The sequence below is a fragment of the Polyodon spathula genome, chromosome 4 (assembly GCF_017654505.1).
Source record: "Polyodon spathula isolate WHYD16114869_AA chromosome 4, ASM1765450v1, whole genome shotgun sequence".
Lineage (NCBI taxonomy): Eukaryota > Metazoa > Chordata > Actinopteri > Acipenseriformes > Polyodontidae > Polyodon > Polyodon spathula.
In genome coordinates this window covers 40,338,346-40,360,633 of record NC_054537.1, presented here as the reverse complement: position 1 = coordinate 40,360,633, position 22,288 = coordinate 40,338,346, and the positions used below count along the sequence as shown (strand labels likewise).

Below are 22,288 nucleotides of genomic sequence, written 5' to 3'. Positions count from 1 at the left end.
GTTTTACTAAAAAAAAAAATAATAATAATTAAACAGCGCGTGTAAAATAAACAGAGCGTGTGAAAATAAATTGGACCTGACGCGCCTGACAGGCGCTGAATAAATGGACCGCTGAGGGTTAAATATTTTGTGACATATAAAATGACTATATATACTGTATATCTTAAAGCATAATCTTTATAAATAGAGACCAACATTCAAAATCAATTGATTCATTATGAGTGATTACTGAAATCCTACTAAGATGAAAAATGATTTGTAACTTGACCTTACATATACAGTTAAATCCGCTTAATGTCACTTCTATTAATGTTATACTCCACTTATTATCATCAAAGAAAAATGTCCCGGCCCGAATATAATGTAAGTCAATGGAAACACACTCCTGATTATATCACTTCTGTTATTGTCACATTCCGGGTAATGTCAATCGAATTTAACAGACACACAATTAATTTCACTCCTACTTAATATCACTTTCAATTGCCAATCTATGACCAACCCATTTTGGCACATTCGGTCTACTTTAGTCTCGAAAGCCTTGCGGTCACGTGATTAATGCGGCTACATTCCGTAACTGTTATTGTAACAGTTAAGGCCTGAGTAAGCGTATGGATACAAAACGTTACTAATCTCGAATGAAAATGGAAAATGCTTGTAAACGATCAGATGTAACTTTAGCCACAAAAGATTAAATAATTGCTCTATTAGAGAAAGGAGAAAAAACCAAAACTCTGTCTGAAAAGTTTTCCATGCATCCATCAACAATTTCAAAGGTAGTTAAAAACAGGGATGCAATTTTAAGTGCCTATCATAATTCTCACGTGGCCTTCACTACTAAACGAATGTGTGCTGGGAAGTATGAGATTTTAGAAGACACTGCTGAACTGGTTTAAATTTGTACGTGGTCGAAACATAACTATTAGTGGGCCGTTGCTTACTGAAAAGGCTGAAGATTTTGCTAAACAACTTGGACTCTCGGACTTCCCCTATTCAAGTGTTTTTTTTAGAACATTTTATAAAGAGACACGGCATCAAGTTCAAAGCGACAGCTGGTGAGTCTGCATCAGTTTCTGAAGATACTGTTTCCGAATTTATTACTGCTTCATGGATACTCTGCAGACGATGTGTATAACATGGATGAGACGAGCCTGTTTTACAGAGCGCTCACTGACAAGACATTTTACTTTGGAAATGAGAAGTGCCATGGAGGTAAATGAGCAAAGGATCGGCTCACTGTTGTAATGTGCACAAACATGTCTGGGAATGACAGATGTAAACTCTCGGTGATCGGTAAATCCAAAAAAAACATGCTGCTTTCACAATATGAAAACTTCTTTTTCAGGAATGGCTTGTAGCCTTTGATCAGCGTATGAAAAACTACCACTGCAAAGTGATCATGTTTGTAGACTATTGTCCCGTCCACCCTGAGGCCAAGAACCTTCAGGCAACAAAATTGTTTTGTTTTTTTTTGCCTCCATATACAACAATGTGCTTCAGCCTTGTGATTAAGGAATCATTATGTCTTTTAAACAGCAGTACCGAAAGCGGCTTGTAAGGTACACTGCAGCTCATTGATGGTGGGGAAGATGCGCCAAAGATTGATGTTAAACAAGCACTTGAAATGGCCCATTCAGCCTAGAACACTGTTTCTCTACTACAATACAACAGTGTTATCACAAGGCTGGTTTTGTCATTCATGGGAAGATGACAACATTTATGAGGATTCTGAGCAAAATTTATGAGCAAGGAAAATCCTGATCTTCCAGTAGCCCCTTAACAATGGGCATGTGTAACTGGAGGTGCCCCTCTAGACTTTTAATGACTACATTCACTTTGACGATGACATGGAGGTAGCAACAATGCCAACTGACACTGAAATCTTAGATATGTCAGTGACACACAGGGATATGGATCCTTAATTTGGACGATGAAAAAGACAACACAGCACAACAATCTTTAGGCCCGCCAAGTGTCGATGATGCAATCCAAGCCTTCGATACATTAACTGAGTATCTGGAATCAAAATCAAATGTACCCAACAATGTTTTCAACTGCTTGTTAGATAGTTAAAGACTTTGTTATGGATAACCTCTCTAAATCTGACCTACTTTTCTTTCCCTCATCTTCCCCCTCTTCTGATCTCTCTATCTCCATTCCTCTGGAATCTACCATGTTCTCTCCCTCCTCCTCAGCCAAGAACCTCAGAGTAACACTTACTTTCCTACTCCCAGCACATCTCCACTCTAGCACGCACCTGCCATTTCTTCCTGAGCAATATACAAAGAATCTGACCCTACCTCACTAACTACTCCACGCAACTCCTCGTCTAGGCCCTTGTACTCTCCCGCCTAGACTATTGCAATTCCCTCCTGGCCGGCCTCCCTGCGTGCATCACCCGTCTGCTCCAGCTCATCCAGAACACTGCTGCTCACCTAGTGTTCTCTCTGCCTCACTTCTCCCATGCTACTCTACTGCTCTGCTTGCTCCACTGGCTCATGATCACCACTCACATCCAGTTCAAGACTTTTGTATTTGTAAACCGATACCTTGACCAGATTGCACCCAGCTACCTCCAAACCCTCATCTCTCACTACACCTACACCCGACCTCTTCGCTCCACATGCACTAGAAGACTGGCTGTACTTCCTCTACACTTCCCTGCCTCCAGATCCCGCTCCTTCTCCACCCTCGTCCCACAGTGGTGGAACAACCTTCCTATGGATGTCAGGACTGCGACATCAAGGTTGGAGTGTTTTGGATTGTGCATGCTGTTTGTAAGTAGGCCTACTGACACTTAAATATTTTTTTGTTTGTTTTTTAAATGTATTACATGCTTTGAAGAGTGCAGTGATAAAATAACTACAACTTTTCGCATGCTTTCCTGTTTAAACATGTTATCGCTCATCTCGATATGCTGACACATTTATATATTAACAGCATTCTCATGCGTTTGGTTTATTAAAGCACACTGGAACTAAATTTAAAAAAAAAAAAAGTGTACAGTATATTAATGCCAAAAAGTACAAGTGGTAGTTTCTGGAGTTTTTCACATGGTAAACAAAGACAGTATTATTAAAGATGTTTGGGGTTTTCTTCTATTTACAGAAGCATAATACACTTATTTTTGCTAAGTTATTGGATAACTTCTGATAATGTCAACTCCACTTATTGTCACAGTTTTTGCTCATCCCTTCAATGTGACATTAAGCGGTTTCGACTGTACATGTAGCTTTTTTGCTTACTGTGGTTTTTTTGTATTTGTTTTTTATTCAGTTATGTTCCAGATGCACAAAATCATGATGTTAGAGTACATAGTTTCAAATGTCTTGTAATTTATTTCTATTTCTCTTATATATGGTGAGTGGTTCTGGTGTACAGATACTGAGTTCTTACAATGTCTTTAATTTGCTTTATTGGACATCGTTGGCATATACAGACTTCTTCATTCAAATAAAATCATGTGACATTGTGATCTTTCAACTCCGCTTTTCACTCAATATGTAGTGTAGTTATAAAATGGAATGATGGAATCTCAGAGCCAAGTTAAGTTTGGTTTTAATATGACAAACTATACATACAGTAATCCTTTGTGTATACATCCGTCACATATCCGCCCCTAACCATTTATCTGCCATGACCAACCTCTTCAGCAACGTCAGTTTATTATTGAACAGAGAAGATTAGTTCAGAGATATTAGATCCTACCAAAGTTTTTGTACACTGTGTTGTATGTGCTCCGTGCACTGCCATTGCTGGTAGTGTCACGTGAGCTGTTCAGTGTGTTGATATGTAAATAAATCCTGTTCGTCTGCAGTATGTATTAACTTCAACTTCCATCTCAATACCTGCCTGTCACACAGCATCGATTGCACCCATCCACACTCTGTCACAAGCATTAATACCCTGTATCCTTCTAAACAAGGGATTTAGGGGAGCTACCTAATCAAAGCTGAATTTAAAAGAGGATTGATTCATCTGAATTTTTACATCTCCACCCTTACTCTGGTCCCACCGCAGTCAGATATGCAACGGATTACATGCACTGGTATACATATAATTATTAAATTGTCATTTATTTATTTTTTATATTATGTAAAGACTGTATAGCTGTTATGTTAAACACTCTAATGGTTAAAACTAAACTTTACTAGTTCTACAAGTTTAATTTATTTTACTACCACACATTATAACTATTAAAATATATCAAAACCGTAGCTTTGGTGAAAATGATGGAATTACAGTTTTGGTGTATTTTACTCGTCAGTATTTTGTGCTCAAAGTGTGCTTAACAAGGTATACTGCAGATGCAATGGCAATTTGTCAATTGGCAACTTTTGTGTAAGTTTCATTCAAGTATTAGTGTAAATTGATGGGCTCAATCCAAAGATTTTACTGACAGAAAAGAACAACATAATAATAATGTCTTATTTATTTATATATTTTTGGAAATGCAAGCCATGGTCTAAACAGGATCAGGATGCAAAATTATTAATCTACACTTTGTTGAGCAACAATTTGCATGGAAAGCTGTAGCAACCACGATAGTGCACACTGGGACGACCTGCATTTTCTGTGGTTTACTTAATGGCTTCTGGTGTTTAGTGATTATGATGCTTTAGTGAAGGAGATGGATTTTCATTCAGGACACAAATATCCCCCAAAACAGACAGTAAGGAATTAGACATGGAAAAATTGCTTGAGTTGACCTCTTCAAAGTACATTCCTGCACAACATTACAAAACCTGTTGCACACTGCCCTCAAATATGTGTCACAGCACCCAAATCTAGCAAGTCTGTATATCGGTGATATTGTACAGACACAGATTAAAGTAGATCATTGCTTCCAACAGTTGACAATACTAATTTAAATTAAAAAGTACTTTTCATAGTTATTTAAACTATAAACAATTGTTATTATTATTTTTGGTTTTGTGTGTGACCATTGCTAGCTACTGCCAGAAACAGTGCTGAGGCTGCATAATGTGTCACGCTAGTTTCCTATTGATGTTATCGTTATTATCTATAAAGAAGGATGTTTAGAAATTATTTAATCTGGCAAGCATTACTGACATATGATGCTTCCAATTTTCCAAATGAAAGGTTTCATGAATCACACAAGATACTTACCAACGGAGCTAATGGTATGGCAAGTACCATAGGAGAAAACCCATTAATAAGCAATCATGAAAATAAAATACATAAATATAGAAACAAGTAAAAATGGACTGTAAACTTAAGAGCTAAAGAAAAAAGAAAACAAAAATCGATTTAGGTTTTACTTGTCAAGAATAGCTTAACAACTTAATACTAGCCTATTCCTTACACAAAAAAGTATTTAAAATATTATGCTCTATTCCTAACTATTTCTTACTATCCCAATGTTTTAAAAAAAAAAATATTTGCAGATCGAATTGAGGTAGAAAATTCCTCTTTATCATCCAATGGATGTTTTTATTTTCTTAAACAGAACACAAGTGTGTTGGCAATAAAATGCTAAAATAATTCCTCAACTGCTGCAGCTCCAAGCTGCACCCTTATCTTGATAGGCCTCGATAATTAGCTTTGTAATCTTTCCAGTTAACTAACGAGTTTGTGAAAATACACCTATATTTTAACTCTTCCAAGCCATCAATACTAACACATTTGTTTTTAACAGACTGTGAACAAAACACAAAATAGCTTGTTATCTGGGTTACTGAACTGTCACATCCCTACAGACATCAAATGAAACCAAATAAGGAGTACATTAATGTGAACAACCTCTTCAGCAGAGCAAAAGCAATGAAAGCATTTAAATCTCACTCTCAGAAACAAAAATGACCTCCAAATGAATCTGTCAGTATGGGGCTGTTTTGTTTTATCATTCTGAATTTAGCATATAATTAACACATTCATAAACGAGTTTAGTATAACTGGTGGAATATTTCATACACCTGCATCTATTCATTATTAATTATGTATCAGAAATGTGCAACACGTACCAATAAGGGTAAAAGAGTATGTTGCTAATGTGACCCAGCGCTAATTAATGTACTTTAGTATTCTTGTTGGCACATGTCTCCCATGGCAGATAAAGTTCTGACATGTCATTGACTAGACCTTTCAGCACTGCTTAAGGAGATACACCAGCCATTTCTATGGCTGGTCAGGTCAAAGGGTTGACCCATTTGTAATACAGAAGAAAGGCAGTCTAACAGTCACTGCACGAAAAACAATTAGACTACCAGTACTTATTTCCTGTCCCCTGCCCCTGACATGGAAACCTCACAATTTCAGTGCAACCCCTTGGGCTATAAAACACATGCAAATATAAGGTAGTGTTTATAAATGTAATAAAAAACAGCAGAAAGGCACAATGAGGTCCTACTACCCCAGATCATGGGAACTCCTTGGGATTCTGAAGAGACGCTTGTTTTACTTCATGAGAACCGCTCTTCCTATTGCATTGTCTAATATGTTCATTTATCATCCACTGGCATGTAAAACTCAGAATGAAAAGAAGCAAAATGGAATAGAACTTTCACAGAACAAATATGTTAAATGTGTTTTATTTATACTTACATCATAGCCAGTCTCATCCATTTGTTCATATGGTGTTGAATGTTTCTTATTATTTACGGGTGTAAAACCTGTAAGGCACAGAAAAAAAAAAAATGTAGGCAAAAACCGAACACAGTATCTGGAGTTGATTTGAAATCTATAGACACCAGTTAAAAAATATTTGCAAAATTTCTGCTAATGTTATTTATTACAACACACTTTTCAGTGGATTTACACACCGTCTTGATTATGTGATTTACAGGGCAAAATCTGCAGTTTTCAATAATCTTCCCCTTCAAACTGAAGGCCCTCCTATTACCGTATTCACTTGAGTAAAAGTCAACCTTGTGAAAAAGTCAAGCCCCCCACTGTAAGGGCGAGATTCGGGTATATATATATATATATATATATATATATATATATATATATATATATATATATATATATATATATATATTAATACATTTGTTATTGAAACAGATGATAAGTTCAGTGAAACAGAAACAAATTAACACTTGAAATTGAAACTGTTGTTAGAGTGCACTTCAGGTGTTAGTTTTACTAAATATATGTATTTAAAAATCCTGATGGCGTTTGAGCGTCAGATCTGCTAAAATAACAACTTTATAAGCAGTTCTACGTAGAATTGCCAGATGCGTAATTTTGACGTGTATTACAATATGGTATTTCTTTTGTTTGTTTTGTTTTTTTGTATGTATTTCAATGGAATGTGGGGGGTGGTGTGGTCTGGCTGTAATTCAATGAAACTGCGTCTGTGTTTTATGCGACAGCTCCTGGATGTAAACAAACCTGGGATAATTTGTTTTATATAGACAATGTTACGGAATTGTTTCAGCCAAATCTTGAGATGCTTGCGTTTTGATTTGAGAGAAGCATTTGCTCTGACAACGAGGGCCACAAGGACTTGCCCATAAGTATGTCAATGGTGGTGCGCTGTTTCCACAGAAGCACTGCTGCAGGGTCACGCTGTATCAATCAGCCCTTACCCTATAGCCAACTATATACATTCCCAGGAATTAGAACTAGTTACTGTGCCAAATATAAGAATATCTCAAATATTTAAGTACAGGTGGATTGGTTGACAGCGAAAAAAACACATAATTTGCACTATTTGCTCAACATAAAAAACTATTTGCATTCCAATAAAGGAGATGAAATCAAGCTTGCAAAAGAAAAACAAAAAAAATGCTGCACTTGCGCAGGCAAGCGCTCGCACTTCAACACAACAACCACAACAAACAATTCATTCAGAATGAATAATATTAACTGGACAGTGTACATTTAAACTTCATCCACAGAGACTTAATTGACTCAGTAGCAATTTTTTTTTTTTTTTTTTTTTTTGCTACTGAGTCAATGAATTCACTGGGGATGAAGTTTAAAAAATAATATCCAAGTTAGCCGTCCAGCAAGAAAAAATGATTCAACTGTGTTTATTTCACCCATTTGGGAGAAGTGTAGCAATGAAATCTTCTGAGTTTTAGCGTCCAGATTAAATCATTAGTTTGTAATCCACAAGGGAGAGACACGGCACTGCAATGCAGGTACACAGCGGCAGTGTAGTGAATCATAACAGCATGTTCAGTGAAACAGAGCGAGTCCGTTCTCTCTGAACTAAGTTAACCTGATCTTAACCAAACTTTCTTTTCAAGCGCCAGTACAAACTATTGAAAAGAAAAATAACAACAAAGCAGCAGTGAGCAAGCCTCTAAATGCATGCCTGCACAGGGCTCCCCTGGTCCTAAACCCTGCGTACAGACGGGGATTGTAGTAACCACATACCCTCCATGACATCTGCAGACATTAAAGGTTTGCTGACAAGTTTTTTATTATTTTTTTACTTGTGTATTTGTCAACCCCCCCAACTTCAGGATTGTGTTTTGGGGTTAAATTGCTCAACTTATACTCGAGCAAATACGGTAATAAATTTTAAACAGAATTGAAAAAACTTTTTTTTTTTTTTTAATGAAATTATAACCTTGTCTGCAAGCTCTGTACAAACTGTTTTATATTTAAAATAAATATGAGACCTTTCACAAACACTTATTTTATTTATGTATTTATGTGGGTCAGTTTTGAGTTATATACCATATACTGTAAACTTAGCAGAAATCTACAAAGTTACCTGGGAGACTGTGATATTTTTGAGTTTCACTTCTCCTGTGGTTGGTATGTTTTGCACTTAATCTCTTTAATATATCTTGATCTACATCAGCTCATATGTATTGAAAAAAATCCCAGATATGACACAATGAACCAGTTATCAAAACTGGCAGAATTTTTAAAATGGGTATTTTGGGAAAACAAGGTTTTGTGCTGAATGACAAAACATCCTTGACATGTATGTGATATTTGTAATACAGTAATATAGACAGCACAGGGTTTGGAACCAACAATTTATAGATCCCTAACTGGTTTTAATAACTTTGAGCTATTGGTACCTTTGGTAATGTAGTCCAATATTAGTCTTAATAGGGCTTTGTAAGATCAGATGTATAGAACATGTGTTTAGCAACATAACAAGTATTTCTCAGGATAGACTCTCAGGAAGCACCACACCCATAAAACCACAAAACTAAACTGACAAAACTGCCACTGAATGCAAGTGTTGACACACACACACACACACACACACACACACACACACACACACACACACACACACACAGCATGACAGCAACCCATAAAAGTAAATATAATCATAGATGTTGATCTATTGTCTGTTTGCAATCTGTGAACTCTGTTTATTTTGTACATTACAACTGTAGCTCTAAACGAACCCAACCCAGAGCCAAGACAAAGATTGTCTGTCTGATTTGCAATGCCCCACTTCTCCACAACCAGTAAGCATTCTCTGGGAAAACTGCTGATTTGATATATGACAGAGAGATTCAAGCTCAGACACAGCATCAGGTTTTTAAATAGAAGATCAGAGTTTCAAGTTTGTAATGTAAAAACTCTATTCACCTGCATTAGGTTAAACAGTGCCCTAGGCAACATTTCAGGTGACGCTCCTTCCGAGTTAAAACTAAAGAACTACTGTTGTGTACTGTATGGGTAAACTCCATTAGTTTCTGGTAAATCTTGGTGAATAGCTGTAAAGTATAACATATTCAAAACATTATTATTATGGATAATTCAATCAGATCTATACAAAGTTGCAGTTGCAGATACAGGTACAGCTACAGTTCCAACACCTTTGTTCTCCCTCCCTTGCATTCTATCAAGCCTAAGCTAGTCAATCCCTGATAACTCAGGCATGGCAAGTTGAATACTACTGAATTAACATTGCATCAAGCTATACAAGTAGTTAACATTAGCTGTTCAGAAATGGCAGTAAATATACTTTAACTAGGAGCATATTAATTAACACACTAAACATTTCCCATAATACTTACAGTAACTTTTATGTAATTTCCGTAAACTCAAAGACACATTTCAATCCTGATAAAATAAATTAAAAAATAAATAATAATAATTAAAAAAACATCTACACAAACAGCAATGCAAAGCTCCAAATTGTCCAGCCAGGCACAGAGACAAACAGAATAAATATTATCATTAACCAGAAAGATGATCAGTTCGCTCTACTCAATGCCTTCCTTTGCATGTACTTTGTAAATTGATAGTGATAATTATGCTATAAATATTACAGCTACATCAACTTGTCTCCTAGGTACCCAGTACAAATGAAAGTTTATTAATCCACGGGGCTCCATATGGTTATTGTTATGGTTTTATATCAGTGTCTATAAATACATCAATGACATTATCCCCAAAATAATACAAGAAAGCAATTATTCCGTTTTCAGGAAATGTATATATATATATATATATATATATATATATATATATATATATATATATATATATATATATATATATATATATATATATATATATATATATATATTCTCAATAAAGAAGTACAAACATCTTACAATAGAGCAACAGTTCAGTAACAGCACATAACAGTTTGGGATGGGCAACTTTGTAGAGCACCACAAACACCACCAATGTACATATAATGTATTAACAGTGTAAAACTATGTATGTGCCTGTAGCAGGACAGAAGCCCTGCTGGTGTAAATAGTGTATGGGGGAATGTAAGGTTGGCAGGGATGGGGCTAAATCTGTCCCTGCCAGCACTCACAGGTGTGGCCATTCCCCAATTAGGTAATTAATGCTAATTGGGGAGTGGTCACATGCATAAAAGGAAGCAAAACCCTCTGTTCACTGGAGGAATTTGTGGGAAGGGGGGTGGTGTTGTAATCTTTGAATTGTATTTTAACAGTGAAGGCTAATGCTCTGCCTATAAATGTTTTGTTCTTTTGTTTTTTATTTTGGCCCCTGTGCTGTGTTTATTTTGTTCCTGTCTTTCAGTTTGTTTTGTTAAATAAACCTGTGCATACATGCTCAAACTGAGGCTTTCTATCTCTGGGTCTCTTTCCTGTCTGTAACAGCTTGGGCTATGACGATACCCTGTCATAATGCCTTATAGCAAACAACATTTCAATAAAAAAATATACATACATATTTATTTCAGTCATACATCTTTTTTTCAATGTGCATTTGAGAAAGGGGGTTATTAAATTATCATAACAAAAAATAAAAACATCTTATTTAATGTTTTTTTTTTTTTTTTTTTTCTCATTTTGGTATCTTGTGGTTCAAGTTATGTTCCATTGGCCCTGCCACACCATGGAGATGCAAGGGATTAAGCTCCATTTTGTTTAATAAATCACACTTCCAGCGTGCATGAAAATGGAAGACCTGTTTTTCTATATCTATCTTTCTTTCATGATAAAAAGAATCCCTGTGTTGTAAATGCTTTGCGTCGCAGTGGCAAAACACACTTCACACAGTGAATTTCTTTCTACTGATAGTAATGTACAGCATGCACGCTACCCAAACAAGCTCACAATTTAAAGGTTCTGGTGGGATGCAGTGTTTAGGGTCAGTAGTCAAGAGACAAATTTCTTAGGTATGAATTATTAGATAAATGATTTTTGATAAAATATAAAAATGCATTTGTTAACCACATAGCACGTTTTCCAAAAAGCGATACCGCGATGACTGCACCACAGTATTGAGACGACTAGCGAGTGTTCTTAATCAGAAAGAAAAATCAGCAACTTCCTGGGTTGTCAGGTGCAAACTTTCCATTCATATTAAACATAGTAGCGCTATACATAAGAAACAGTCTTGAAGCCCAGGTGTTAAACCTGGACAAAGAAAAAAAAAACGAATCAATATGGGTCAGAATAACAGACAAAAATTCAAAAGGCATAATAATAGGAGCATGCTATAGACCGCCAGATTCAGACGGTGAGCACAATAATCTGTTATACAATGACATTAGAAATGTGTGTAGCAAAGGAGAAGCCATACTAATGGGGGATTTCAACTTCCCCCAAATAAAATGGGAAAACCCGGTGGGTAGCGCGAAGGACGAAATAGAAATGGTGGAAATGACAAATGACTGCTTCCTAACACAATTTGTGAAGGCACCCACTAGAGGGGAGGCATGCCTTGATTTAGTCTTTTCAAAAAACGAAGATAGAATAACTAAAACAGAGGTCAGAGAACCACTGGCAAACTCAGACCATAACATGGTCTCATTTGAAGTGTTTTTTAAATCCCCAAAAGTAAAGACTAAAGTTAAGGTTTACAATTTTAGAAAAGCAAACTATGAAGGCATGAAACAGAGACTAACAGAAGTAGATTGGAGTAAAATAGAGAAAACACCCACAGAAGAAGGATGGTTGTTCTTCAAAAATGTAGTACTAGAGGCGCAAAACAATTACATCCCTAAAGTAGACAAATCTAAATGTAAAACTAAATTGCCAAAATGGTTTAATAGATCAATTAAAAAAAAATATTCAGCGAAAAAAGGCACTTTACAGAGCATTAAAAAAGGACCAAAAAGAAAGTACGCAGAAAGAGTACACGGAACTGCAAACGCAAGTCAAAAAGGAAGTTAGAAAGGCCAAGAGAGAAATAGAAATGAACATTGCTAAGGGAGCTAAAACCAATTCCAAAATGTTTTTCCAATATTACAACAGCAAGAGAACATTCAAAGAGGAGATTAAATGTTTAAGAGATACAAATGGCAAAATCGTAGAGGAAGAAAAAAAAATAGCAAATATGTTAAATGATTACTTTTCACAAGTTTTTACAAAGGAAGATACTGACAACATGCCCCACATGTCATCCAGTTCCTATCCAGTTTTAAATAACTTTAGCATAACTGAGGCAGAAGTGTTAAAGGGACTAGGAGCTCTTAAAATAAACAAATCCCCTGGGCCGGATGAGATCCTCCCAGTAGTACTCAAAGAAATGAAAGAAGTAATTTACAAACCGCTAACCAAGATCATGCAGCAGTCTCTTGACACAGGGGTGGTACCGACAGACTGGAAAATTGCAAACGTAATACCGATCCACAAAAAGGGAAACAAAACTGAACCAGGTAACTACAGACCAGTAAGCCTGACTTCTATTATATGCAAACTTATGGAAACTATAATAAGATCCAAAATGGAAAATTACCTATATGGTAACAGGGTACTGGGAGACAGTCAACATGGTTTTAGGAAAGGGAGATCGTGCCTAACTAACTTGCTTGATTTTTTTGAGGATGCAACATCGATAATGGATAATTGCAAAGCATATGACATGGTTTATTTAGATTTCCAGAAAGCTTTTGACAAAGTCCCGCACAAAAGATTAATTCTCAAACTGAACGCAGTTGGGATTCAAGGAAACACATGTACATGGATTAGGGAGTGGTTAACATGTAGAAAACAGAAAGTACTGATTAGAGGAAAAACCTCAGAATGGAGTGTGGTAACCAGCGGTGTACCACAGGGATCAGTATTAGGTCCTCTGCTATTCCTAATCTACATTAATGATTTAGATTCTGGTATAGTAAGCAAACTTGTTAAATTTGCAGACGACACAAAAGTAGGAGGAGTGGCAAACACTGTTGCAGCAGCAAAGGTCATTCAAAATGATCTAGACAAGATTCAGAACTGGGCAGACACATGGCAAATGACATTTAATAGAGAAAAGTGTAAGGTACTGCACGCAGGAAATAAAAATGTACATTATAAATATCATATGGGAGATATTGAAATTGGAGAAGGAATCTATGAAAAAGACCTAGGAGTTTTTGTTGACTCAGAAATGTCTTCATCTAGGCAATGTGGGGAAGCTATAAAAAAGGCTAACAAGATGCTCGGATACATTGTGAAAAGTGTTGAATTTAAATCAAGGGAAGTAATGTTAAAACTGTACAATGCACTTGTAAGACCTCATCTTGAATATTGTGTTCAGTTCTGGTCACCTCGCTATAAAAAAGATATTGCTGCTCTAGAAAGAGTGCAAAGAAGAGCGACCAGAATTATTCCGGGCTTAAAAGGCATGTCATATGCAGACAGGCTAAAAGAATTGAATCTGTTCAGTCTTGAACAAAGAAGACTACGTGGCGACCTAATTCAAGCATTCAAAATTCTAAAAGGTATTGACAGTGTCGACCCAAGGGACTTTTTCAGCCTGAAAAAAGAAACAAGGACCAGGGGTCACAAATGGAGTTTAGAAAAAGGGGCATTCAGAACAGAAAATAGGAGACACTTTTTTACACAGAGAATTGTGAGGGTCTGGAATCAACTCCCCAGTAATGTTGTTGAAGCTGACACCCTGGGATCCTTCAAGAAGCTGCTTGATGAGATTTTGGGATCAATAAGCTACTAACAACCAAACGAGCAAGATGGGCCGAATGGCCTCCTCTCGTTTGTAAACTTTCTTATGTTCTTATGTTCTTATAGCTACGCCACCTCGCGGCTTCCAATATGAAATGCTATAATAAAAATATGACCTAATCCTATTATATCTTTATATTTGTGAGCAGTGTACCCAAAAAAGTACTGAAATTTAAAACGTAAACAATGTGTTTCATATCTTATTATTATTGCAGAACAGGACCCATCCAGTCATTTTTCACAGATACCATTCTCTTTATTTTCTATCCGTACACGACCATACTTTTGTGACAACAAAGCAAATGAAAAACTCTTGCGCACAGAGTTAAAATATGAGCATTTTCACTAAATATCCATGTGGTCACACCTTTGTAGGGTCCTCTGATGTTGGCGGCTCCATCATAGCATTGACCTCTTACAGCTGAAATATCAAGTCCCAAGGCTAATAATGTACTCTTGATCAGTGTGGCATTGCCACAAATCACCTTGATTTGTGGAATCCATTCCTTCGTTGTGTCCCATCAAAGGTATACCCTGGCGAGTGCAAAATAAAGTACTCTCTGGTACAGTCTCTAAATATGCTTGGTTGTCCTCCACTGTTTAATTCTTTTGACTGTCAAGCTGGGATGCAACACTCCCTGTTTTACAGGACTGCAGCTTACCCTTCCGAACTCCAGAACTTCCAGAACAGCCAGTTTCAGTTTCTGTTGATGTCTCTGGCATTGGTGATTTAGCTTTTTTGTTGAAGAAAATCTCCTAATGTAGTTGTCTTTTTGCCATTTTAGCTAAAAACAGGGCTACATCAAATTCAGTCAGTTTTTAACACACATTTTCAAATGCTGCACTACGCGCTCTCATGCGCTGACTCAAAAAGTTAGTCACATCACGTGAGAACAAATATAACGGTTAAGGGTCAAATCGTTGGTTATGTTGTTAAGGTCTGAAAGTTTGAAATAAAATACTACACACTCACCTATTCTAAACTCACTTGATATATATATTATATATATATATATATATATATATATATATATATATATATATATATATATAAAATAAACCCTGGCAGAAATCTGGGGGGGGGCACGTGACCAGGAGTGCCACCCCTACACGTCGCCTATGTGTGGATCTTTGAAATAAGTTACCTTTCAAGTGGAACCGTCCTCTACGCAGATTTACTCGGCCTCAGCTAACTTCCAGCTCGGGCCTGCTTGCCCATCCAAGCCTTGCAGGACTATGCTCAAGAAAGCATATGTGTTAGAGCCGTTATCATACCAGGGGGCTAATGCAATGACCATACTGGTGGTGTACCACTTGGGCTTTCCTAGCAGTGCCGACCCCGAAGCTGATTAAACTCGGCACCTGTCAAAACAGCTTGGCACCAATCGCGCTCTTCCTCGGCACAGACCTCTGCACAGATTGACTCGGCATCAACTGCTCAGGACTCAACCTCGGCGCCGATAGACTTGGCACTGACCTCGGCACCGATATACTCAACAACGACCTCAGCACCGATAGACTCAGCACCAACTGCTCGGCACTGAACATGCTCTACATTGGCATCGATTGACTCGGCACCGACTGCGCTTCCTCGGCGCCTACGCCAATACACTCGGCACCAATTCTCAGCCCAGCTCTGTCCGCGCTTTTCTGGGCACCGACACCCATCGGTGCACCCACGAAGCCGACACCAACGACGATTACCATCAGCTTGGCACTGACACCCCGTGCCATGTCAGTGCTTTCTACTGGGTCCTCCGCTGGGTTCCACCAGTGTGACCAATGTGAGGCAAAGTTCCCCAAGCAGGAAAAACACTCCTCCTGCGCCAGATACCTAGGACCAGACCATGTGGCCAGGGTGCTGGCGAGGGAGTTGGACTCCTCTCCCTGCCGTAGGTTCTCTACACAAACTAAGCTCAGCAGGGCAGCCCTCTCCCCAGCAGAGTCTCTCTCCTCGGGGCAGGGGAGAATGAGATCCAAGGTCCTCCCCAAACGTCCTCGAGAACCCCCCCCGCCATTATGAGCAGGGAGCTCCCCCATACCTTTGGATCACCTTTACCGTCCCCACAACCAGTGTAGAGACAAGATGTTCACCACCTAGGCAACACCGCTCAAGGGGGCATTCCCCAGGAGGCAGGCGGTCACCGAGGAGGTACCGTTCTCCTTCCCCATGAAGGCGCAGGTGCTCTCTATCCTAGTTGCCACAAAGGCACCAAAGCTTGGCTGAGTGGTGCTTTCAGGAGCTTGCGGAGACAGTGAGGGCCCAGCAGACCATGCTGGATACCATCCTGAAGTCTCAGGGGAGACTTCCCCCTATCAACTTCCCCATTCCCGGTCTCCATCCCCAGCCCCACCGAGACCCCATAAGCAGAGGCGAACTGTCATTTACAGTTTCAAGGTCGGAAGTCTCTGACCCCGCCACTTCTTCAATTGGGCAGGCCATAGCGGGGGGCTCCATACCAGCCAGGCATTGGTTCACATTGATTGACCTGCAAGATGCCTACTTCCATGTCCCGATCCGTCCCATGCACAGAAAATATCTGCGCTTCGCCTTGCAAGGCAACGCATATGAATTCTGTGTGCTGCCGTTTGGCCTCTTGCTGGTGCACCGCACATTTTCAAAATGCATGGATGTAGCACTGGCTGTACTCAGGCTGCAGGGTATTCGGATCCAGAAATACCTGGACGACTGGCTAGTTTGCGTGCGTTCCAAAGGATATACCGAGGCGCACACCAGAAAGGTCATAGATCATGTGACAAAGTTAAGGCTCTCCATACAACAGAAGAGCAACTTCACACCGTCTCAGTCCACAGTGTTCCTGGGGATCAAACTGAACTCTGTGAGCATGCTTGCCTCACTGTTGGAAGACAGGATTCGGTCGTTGGAATCACACACTCCCAATTCAGAGAGGATGCACAGGTCAGAATATTTCAAAGGTTGTTGTGGCTGATGGCAGCTGCCTCAAGAATCCTTCCCCTAGAGCTGCTGAGAACGCACTCAAGGTGCACCTGGTCCACGATCGACACCAGACAATGACAGAAGACACTGGAGTAGTGTCTCTGTCCCGGCAATCTGCACCTCGGATCTCCACTCGGCTCCCCTCACAGAAGGGAAGTTGTGTCTACGGATGCATCTAGCTTGGCCTGGGGAGCGGTTTGGAATGGGCGGTGGAATAAGAGGTCAGTGTAAGGGACATTGGCAGCAAGCGCATATAAATACCCAAGAGCTGCAAGCAGTAGCCCTGGCATTATCTCATTTTCACCAGCAGTTGTGCTGGTCCAGACGGACAACACTACAGTGGCAGCCTACATAAACCACCAAGGCGACCTTTGCTTGCCAGGCCTTCACCACAGTGCACAGACTACTGTCCTGTGCGCACAGAAACTTGCGTTCCATCAGGGCAGTTCACCTCCCTGGTGTGGACAACAGTGCAGCAGACCTCCTGTCCAGAGCAGCTCCAGACAGCTCGGAGTGGAGGCTGCACCCTCAGGTGGTGAAACAGATTTGGGAGAGGTTTCGTACTGCACACCTCAACCTCTTCGCCACAGCCGAGTCTACTCATTTCCCCCTGTGGTTCTCTATAGAGAGACGGGGGCCCCCTGGGAGTAGACGCGCTAGCTCACCCCTGGCCACAGGGACTCTTGAATGCGTTCCCTCCACTATTGCTATTACCCCTGACACTAGAGAGGATCAGGGTGGAAAAAGCAAAGGTTTTGCTGGTTGCACCCATGTGGCTGAGGCGCCCCTGGTTTGCTCTCCTCTCCAACATGTTGTTGGGCCAACCATGAAGCTCCCGCTATGCAAGGACCTTCTGAGCCAAGCGGAGGGGTTATTATGCCACCTGAACCCAGCCTAGCTCCAGGTCTGGCCATTGAACGTAGCCGCCAATCCAGACGAGGTTTGCCAGATGCAGTGGTAGAGACACTACAGTCTGCTATGGCACCTAGCACTACAGCCCAGTATTCATATAAATGGAAAGTTTTCCAAGACTGGTGCATTGCTAAGGGTCACGATCCTGTGATCTGCCCTATTGAGACAATCCTAACCTTCTTACAACATCTGTTTGATGCGGGAAAATCCACGTCCACTCTGAAGGTCTACCTGGCAGCAATATCAGTGCGCCACAATAAAACTGACTCTGTGTCCCCTGGGGCACACTTCCTGAAAGTGCAATTTCTTAAAGGGGCTCGGAGGCTCCGTTCGCTGATGAAAATCATGGTCCCTAAGTGGGATCTGGAACTGGTACTGCAGGTCCTTACTTGTCCCCCATTTGAGCCCATGGCATCAGCAGAGCTGCACCCTGTTTCCTTGAAAGTGGTGTTTTTATTTAGTAAGTGAGCTTCATGTGCTGTCCATCAATGACACATGTATGACTTTCACTGGAAAAGACTCACGGGTATCATTAAGAACAAACCCAGCCTTTTTGCCAAAGGTGGTCTTATCACTCCATATTAACCAACCAGTGGTTTTGGACACTTTCAGACCTCCCCCGCACAAGTCAGAGGAGGACTGTAGACAGCACATGCTTTACCCAATGGGTCCCGCTCTAGAGGTCAGCCCTATCGAAGCAACATCTATCGCACTTGGTGGCAGATGCCATACGCTTGGCGTATGAACAGACGGACTCCTTGGATGAGCTTTGCAATGCTGCTACATGGACAGGTAGCCATTTGCACATTTTTACCACCTTGATGTTGCAAACTGAGCGAGGCCCTCTCCGGGCTCTAGGGTGTTGCAGGCGGCATGACCTTAGGCATCATGAGGGCTCTGAGGCGATCACTCGACTTCCTCCTCACAGCAGGGCCCTGATAGGGCAGCTTTTTATATATGCTCAGTGATTGACGGTCAGAGAGGGCTCTTCCCTTTCGGTAATGGTTGTCATTCTTTGCAATGAACCAGAGTTGTGTTAATAACCTAAAGATATTGCCTCACTGACAAAAGACAAAAAATGCATTTACTAATATTCCTCAGTTATTTTTTAAATATTGAATCACACATTAGTTTGTTTCTATCATCTTCCTGACAATGATCAAACCTAATTAATAACTATGGTAATTTGAGTTTTTATGCATTTCTAAGTCCTTATTTACCAGTAATCACAAAATGTTCTAGCCTATTTACTATACTTTGCATGCATATTTCACAACTATGAACAGGCTAGAAATGTAGGAGTGATCATCTCCACACCTACAGCTCTAGTATAGGAAATGCCAGTTTGAAGTCCATGACTATATAATATGTTTTGTTTCCAAGAAAAAAGTTATATATAACACACTTAATATACTATTTCACATAACTCATATATAAAAAATAAATAAAAACACATGGGGTCCTTTTTTATTACATTGGCTCACATTATCAAGGCTGATTTACTAGTAGCACTAAAAAATAGGCTATCCAGATTTAATTGTTTCTTTGTATTTCTACATCTTTGAAAAAGGTGTATATATATATATATATATATATATATATATATATATATATATATATATATATATATATATATATAGTATATATATATATATATAGTTAATCATCAGATGACTCATGTAGCTTCTATGCAATTTTAGACTATGGCACAAGAAGGAAGGTCCTGGCCCCAGATTCTCCAAGCTTCTGGTATTTTACTGAACCCATTAGGTCCACATGGGTCTCATATTTTAAGTTTGCTCAAAGAGAAAAGGTAAACAAAAAGCCTTCCAGCTGTTTCTTCTCAATATGCATTTAATTTAATCAAACATTGTTTGAAATGATGTTTTTAATTTGGTAAATTGTTTTCTTTGTTACCATTATGGTGTGTGTATGAATGTTTTATAGAGGTTATAAAAGACAGTTGGATGTTAAAGTTGTTAGCCTCTCTCTGCCAACTGCTGTTCAATAAATAATTCGATACCAAGCAATTTCAAAACCACGCAACTTCAGGAATAGTCATCTCTGAAAACAGGTCCCTGTGTATTGTATAGTTGCTATCAATAGATTGCATCTTTTATTTTACATGTCAAAACCATTCTACTCTAGCCGCTATAACTTGGTTGTGTATCACAGCATTTGGGTAATGGGGCAATGCCTACATGGTATAACGCAGGGTTTGTTCAGTTGAAAGCAAACAAACCCTGTGTTATACCATGTAGGTATTGCCCCATTCCCCAAAATTGCAACAGTCTATAGTAGTAATATTTCATTTCATCATTCTTTATCTTGTTTATAATAATCATTATAATTACTACATTTGAACTGTTTTATAAAGAAGCAAAAAAAAAAAAATCCCTAATAATACATTGTATTACTAGAAATATGTGCTTGATGGTCTTTGTTGCTTGGCATTAAGAATAAGAAGCAAGTCATTTCACAGCCATCAGCCATGGGACTGGCTCTGCCAGAATGTTTCTAATATAGTATAAAGATTATTATTATTATTATTATTATTATTATTATTATTATTATTATTATTATTATTATTATTAAACCTTGATAGTTCTTGAACATTAAATTTCTGTATCATAAAAAGCCATTTTAGTTGCACACGAGTAAATATATATTTTTAATTGTGAGAATGTACCCGTATCAAAACATAGCAGTAGCTAATACCCATTGAAATATGTGCGTTTTCACGCTACCGTGAAAAATCTCAATTAATGATGTTAATGTACAAAGCTAAATTACAACAGAAGAACAATAAGTGTTTAGTGCCCTATTTCCACACAACCTCGTTCTTCCGCGCATCAATACTGTTATGGTAAGATAATTTTTGGGGGGGTCCTCTTCACTTACATTAAATGTAGTTTTACTATGCATCAACACAACTGCATAGCTGAATAGCAAGTATCAGGTAAAGGAGTATCGACCAGCCATGATTAAATTTAAAGTTTCAGTCCTGTTCTACACAATGCAAAATGTGCTGTTAAGAAAGAACGAAAAAAAAAAAAAAAGAAGCTGCAAAGTAAGACAAACAACAACAGACTGCACTTCACAATATGTCAAAAGTGTACACATTATTATTCTTACCTGGATTGCACCAGTTCCTCTTCACATCCCGTTAGTTGAAACTGTAGCAGGTCTGCGTTGGCATGGTAACGGTGACGCACGCTTTCTGTTGGAGGGTCTGCATCAGGCCAGGTAAGTTTTTTAAAAGTAATTTTTATTGCTCTTGTAGCTATGGTGAACCTTGTAAGTTAATAAGTTAATAACTTACAACAGAAAGAAATACATTTCGATGACAATTGCATTTCTATCCAAAAAGAATGTAATGTTTACAATCAAGCAGCAACAAACCCCCTAAGCTGGCAACTGTAAACTGTAAATCCTCTTGGTCCCCTAAACCTCTTTCTCTAAGCCTGTCACTGCAGGGCAACACTGCTAATAAGAAGAACGTGTTTAGAGTTGTTTGGTGTATTCACTCAATCTAATGCTTACATTTATGTCATCTGTTAAGAAAATACTTTAGATACAAAATCAAACAATGTGAAGCTATAAGTAAATAAATGCAGTTATATATATCTTATATATCTTATAAAGTCACTAGTTGGCTAAAAAGAAACAGTGGAACTGATTAAGGTATAAAAAAAAAGTAAACAGGCAGTTCTTAAGTTCTGACTGCGGCGTGTTTTGAAGGAATAGATAGACAAACAAAAATAACACTTATGCCTATGATTCCTGAATTATGGGCCATCACACTATTCTTTCTCTTCACCAATTGTAATTACATGTCACTGGAGGAAACAACATCTATATGTAGCCAGCATTTTGAGCATTAGCTCTACAAACATTGTGAAAATAGTAATTATACAAACTACTTTATTTCTGCCGATTGCTTAATGTTGACTTTCACAATTGAAACTGTGTTTATATTTTCCTTTGGAAGTGAACAGAGAGTTATTTACTGAATTAGGAAAACAGAAAATCAAACTGTTCTTTATTATAATTAAAATTGCTGAAAAGCAGGAAGCAGTTTGACTTTTTTGAG

The 22,288-nt window shown here is 38.6% G+C and overlaps 1 protein-coding gene across 1 annotated transcript in view; it reads right to left on the bottom strand.

Annotated features, from left to right (window-relative positions):
- LOC121313932 (orofacial cleft 1 candidate gene 1 protein homolog) overlaps nucleotides 1-21,385 on the bottom strand; it is a 59,624-nt gene extending 38,239 nt beyond the window's left edge. Inside the window, exons 1-2 of the mRNA XM_041246708.1 lie at nucleotides 21,331-21,385; nucleotides 6,565-6,632 (exon numbers count right to left, since the gene is read on the bottom strand). Coding sequence (XP_041102642.1) covers nucleotides 6,565-6,585 — 21 coding nt within the window. The 5' untranslated portion in view covers nucleotides 6,586-6,632; nucleotides 21,331-21,385. The remainder of the gene's footprint in view (nucleotides 1-6,564; nucleotides 6,633-21,330) is intronic.
- Nucleotides 21,386-22,288: the final 903 nt, after the last annotated feature.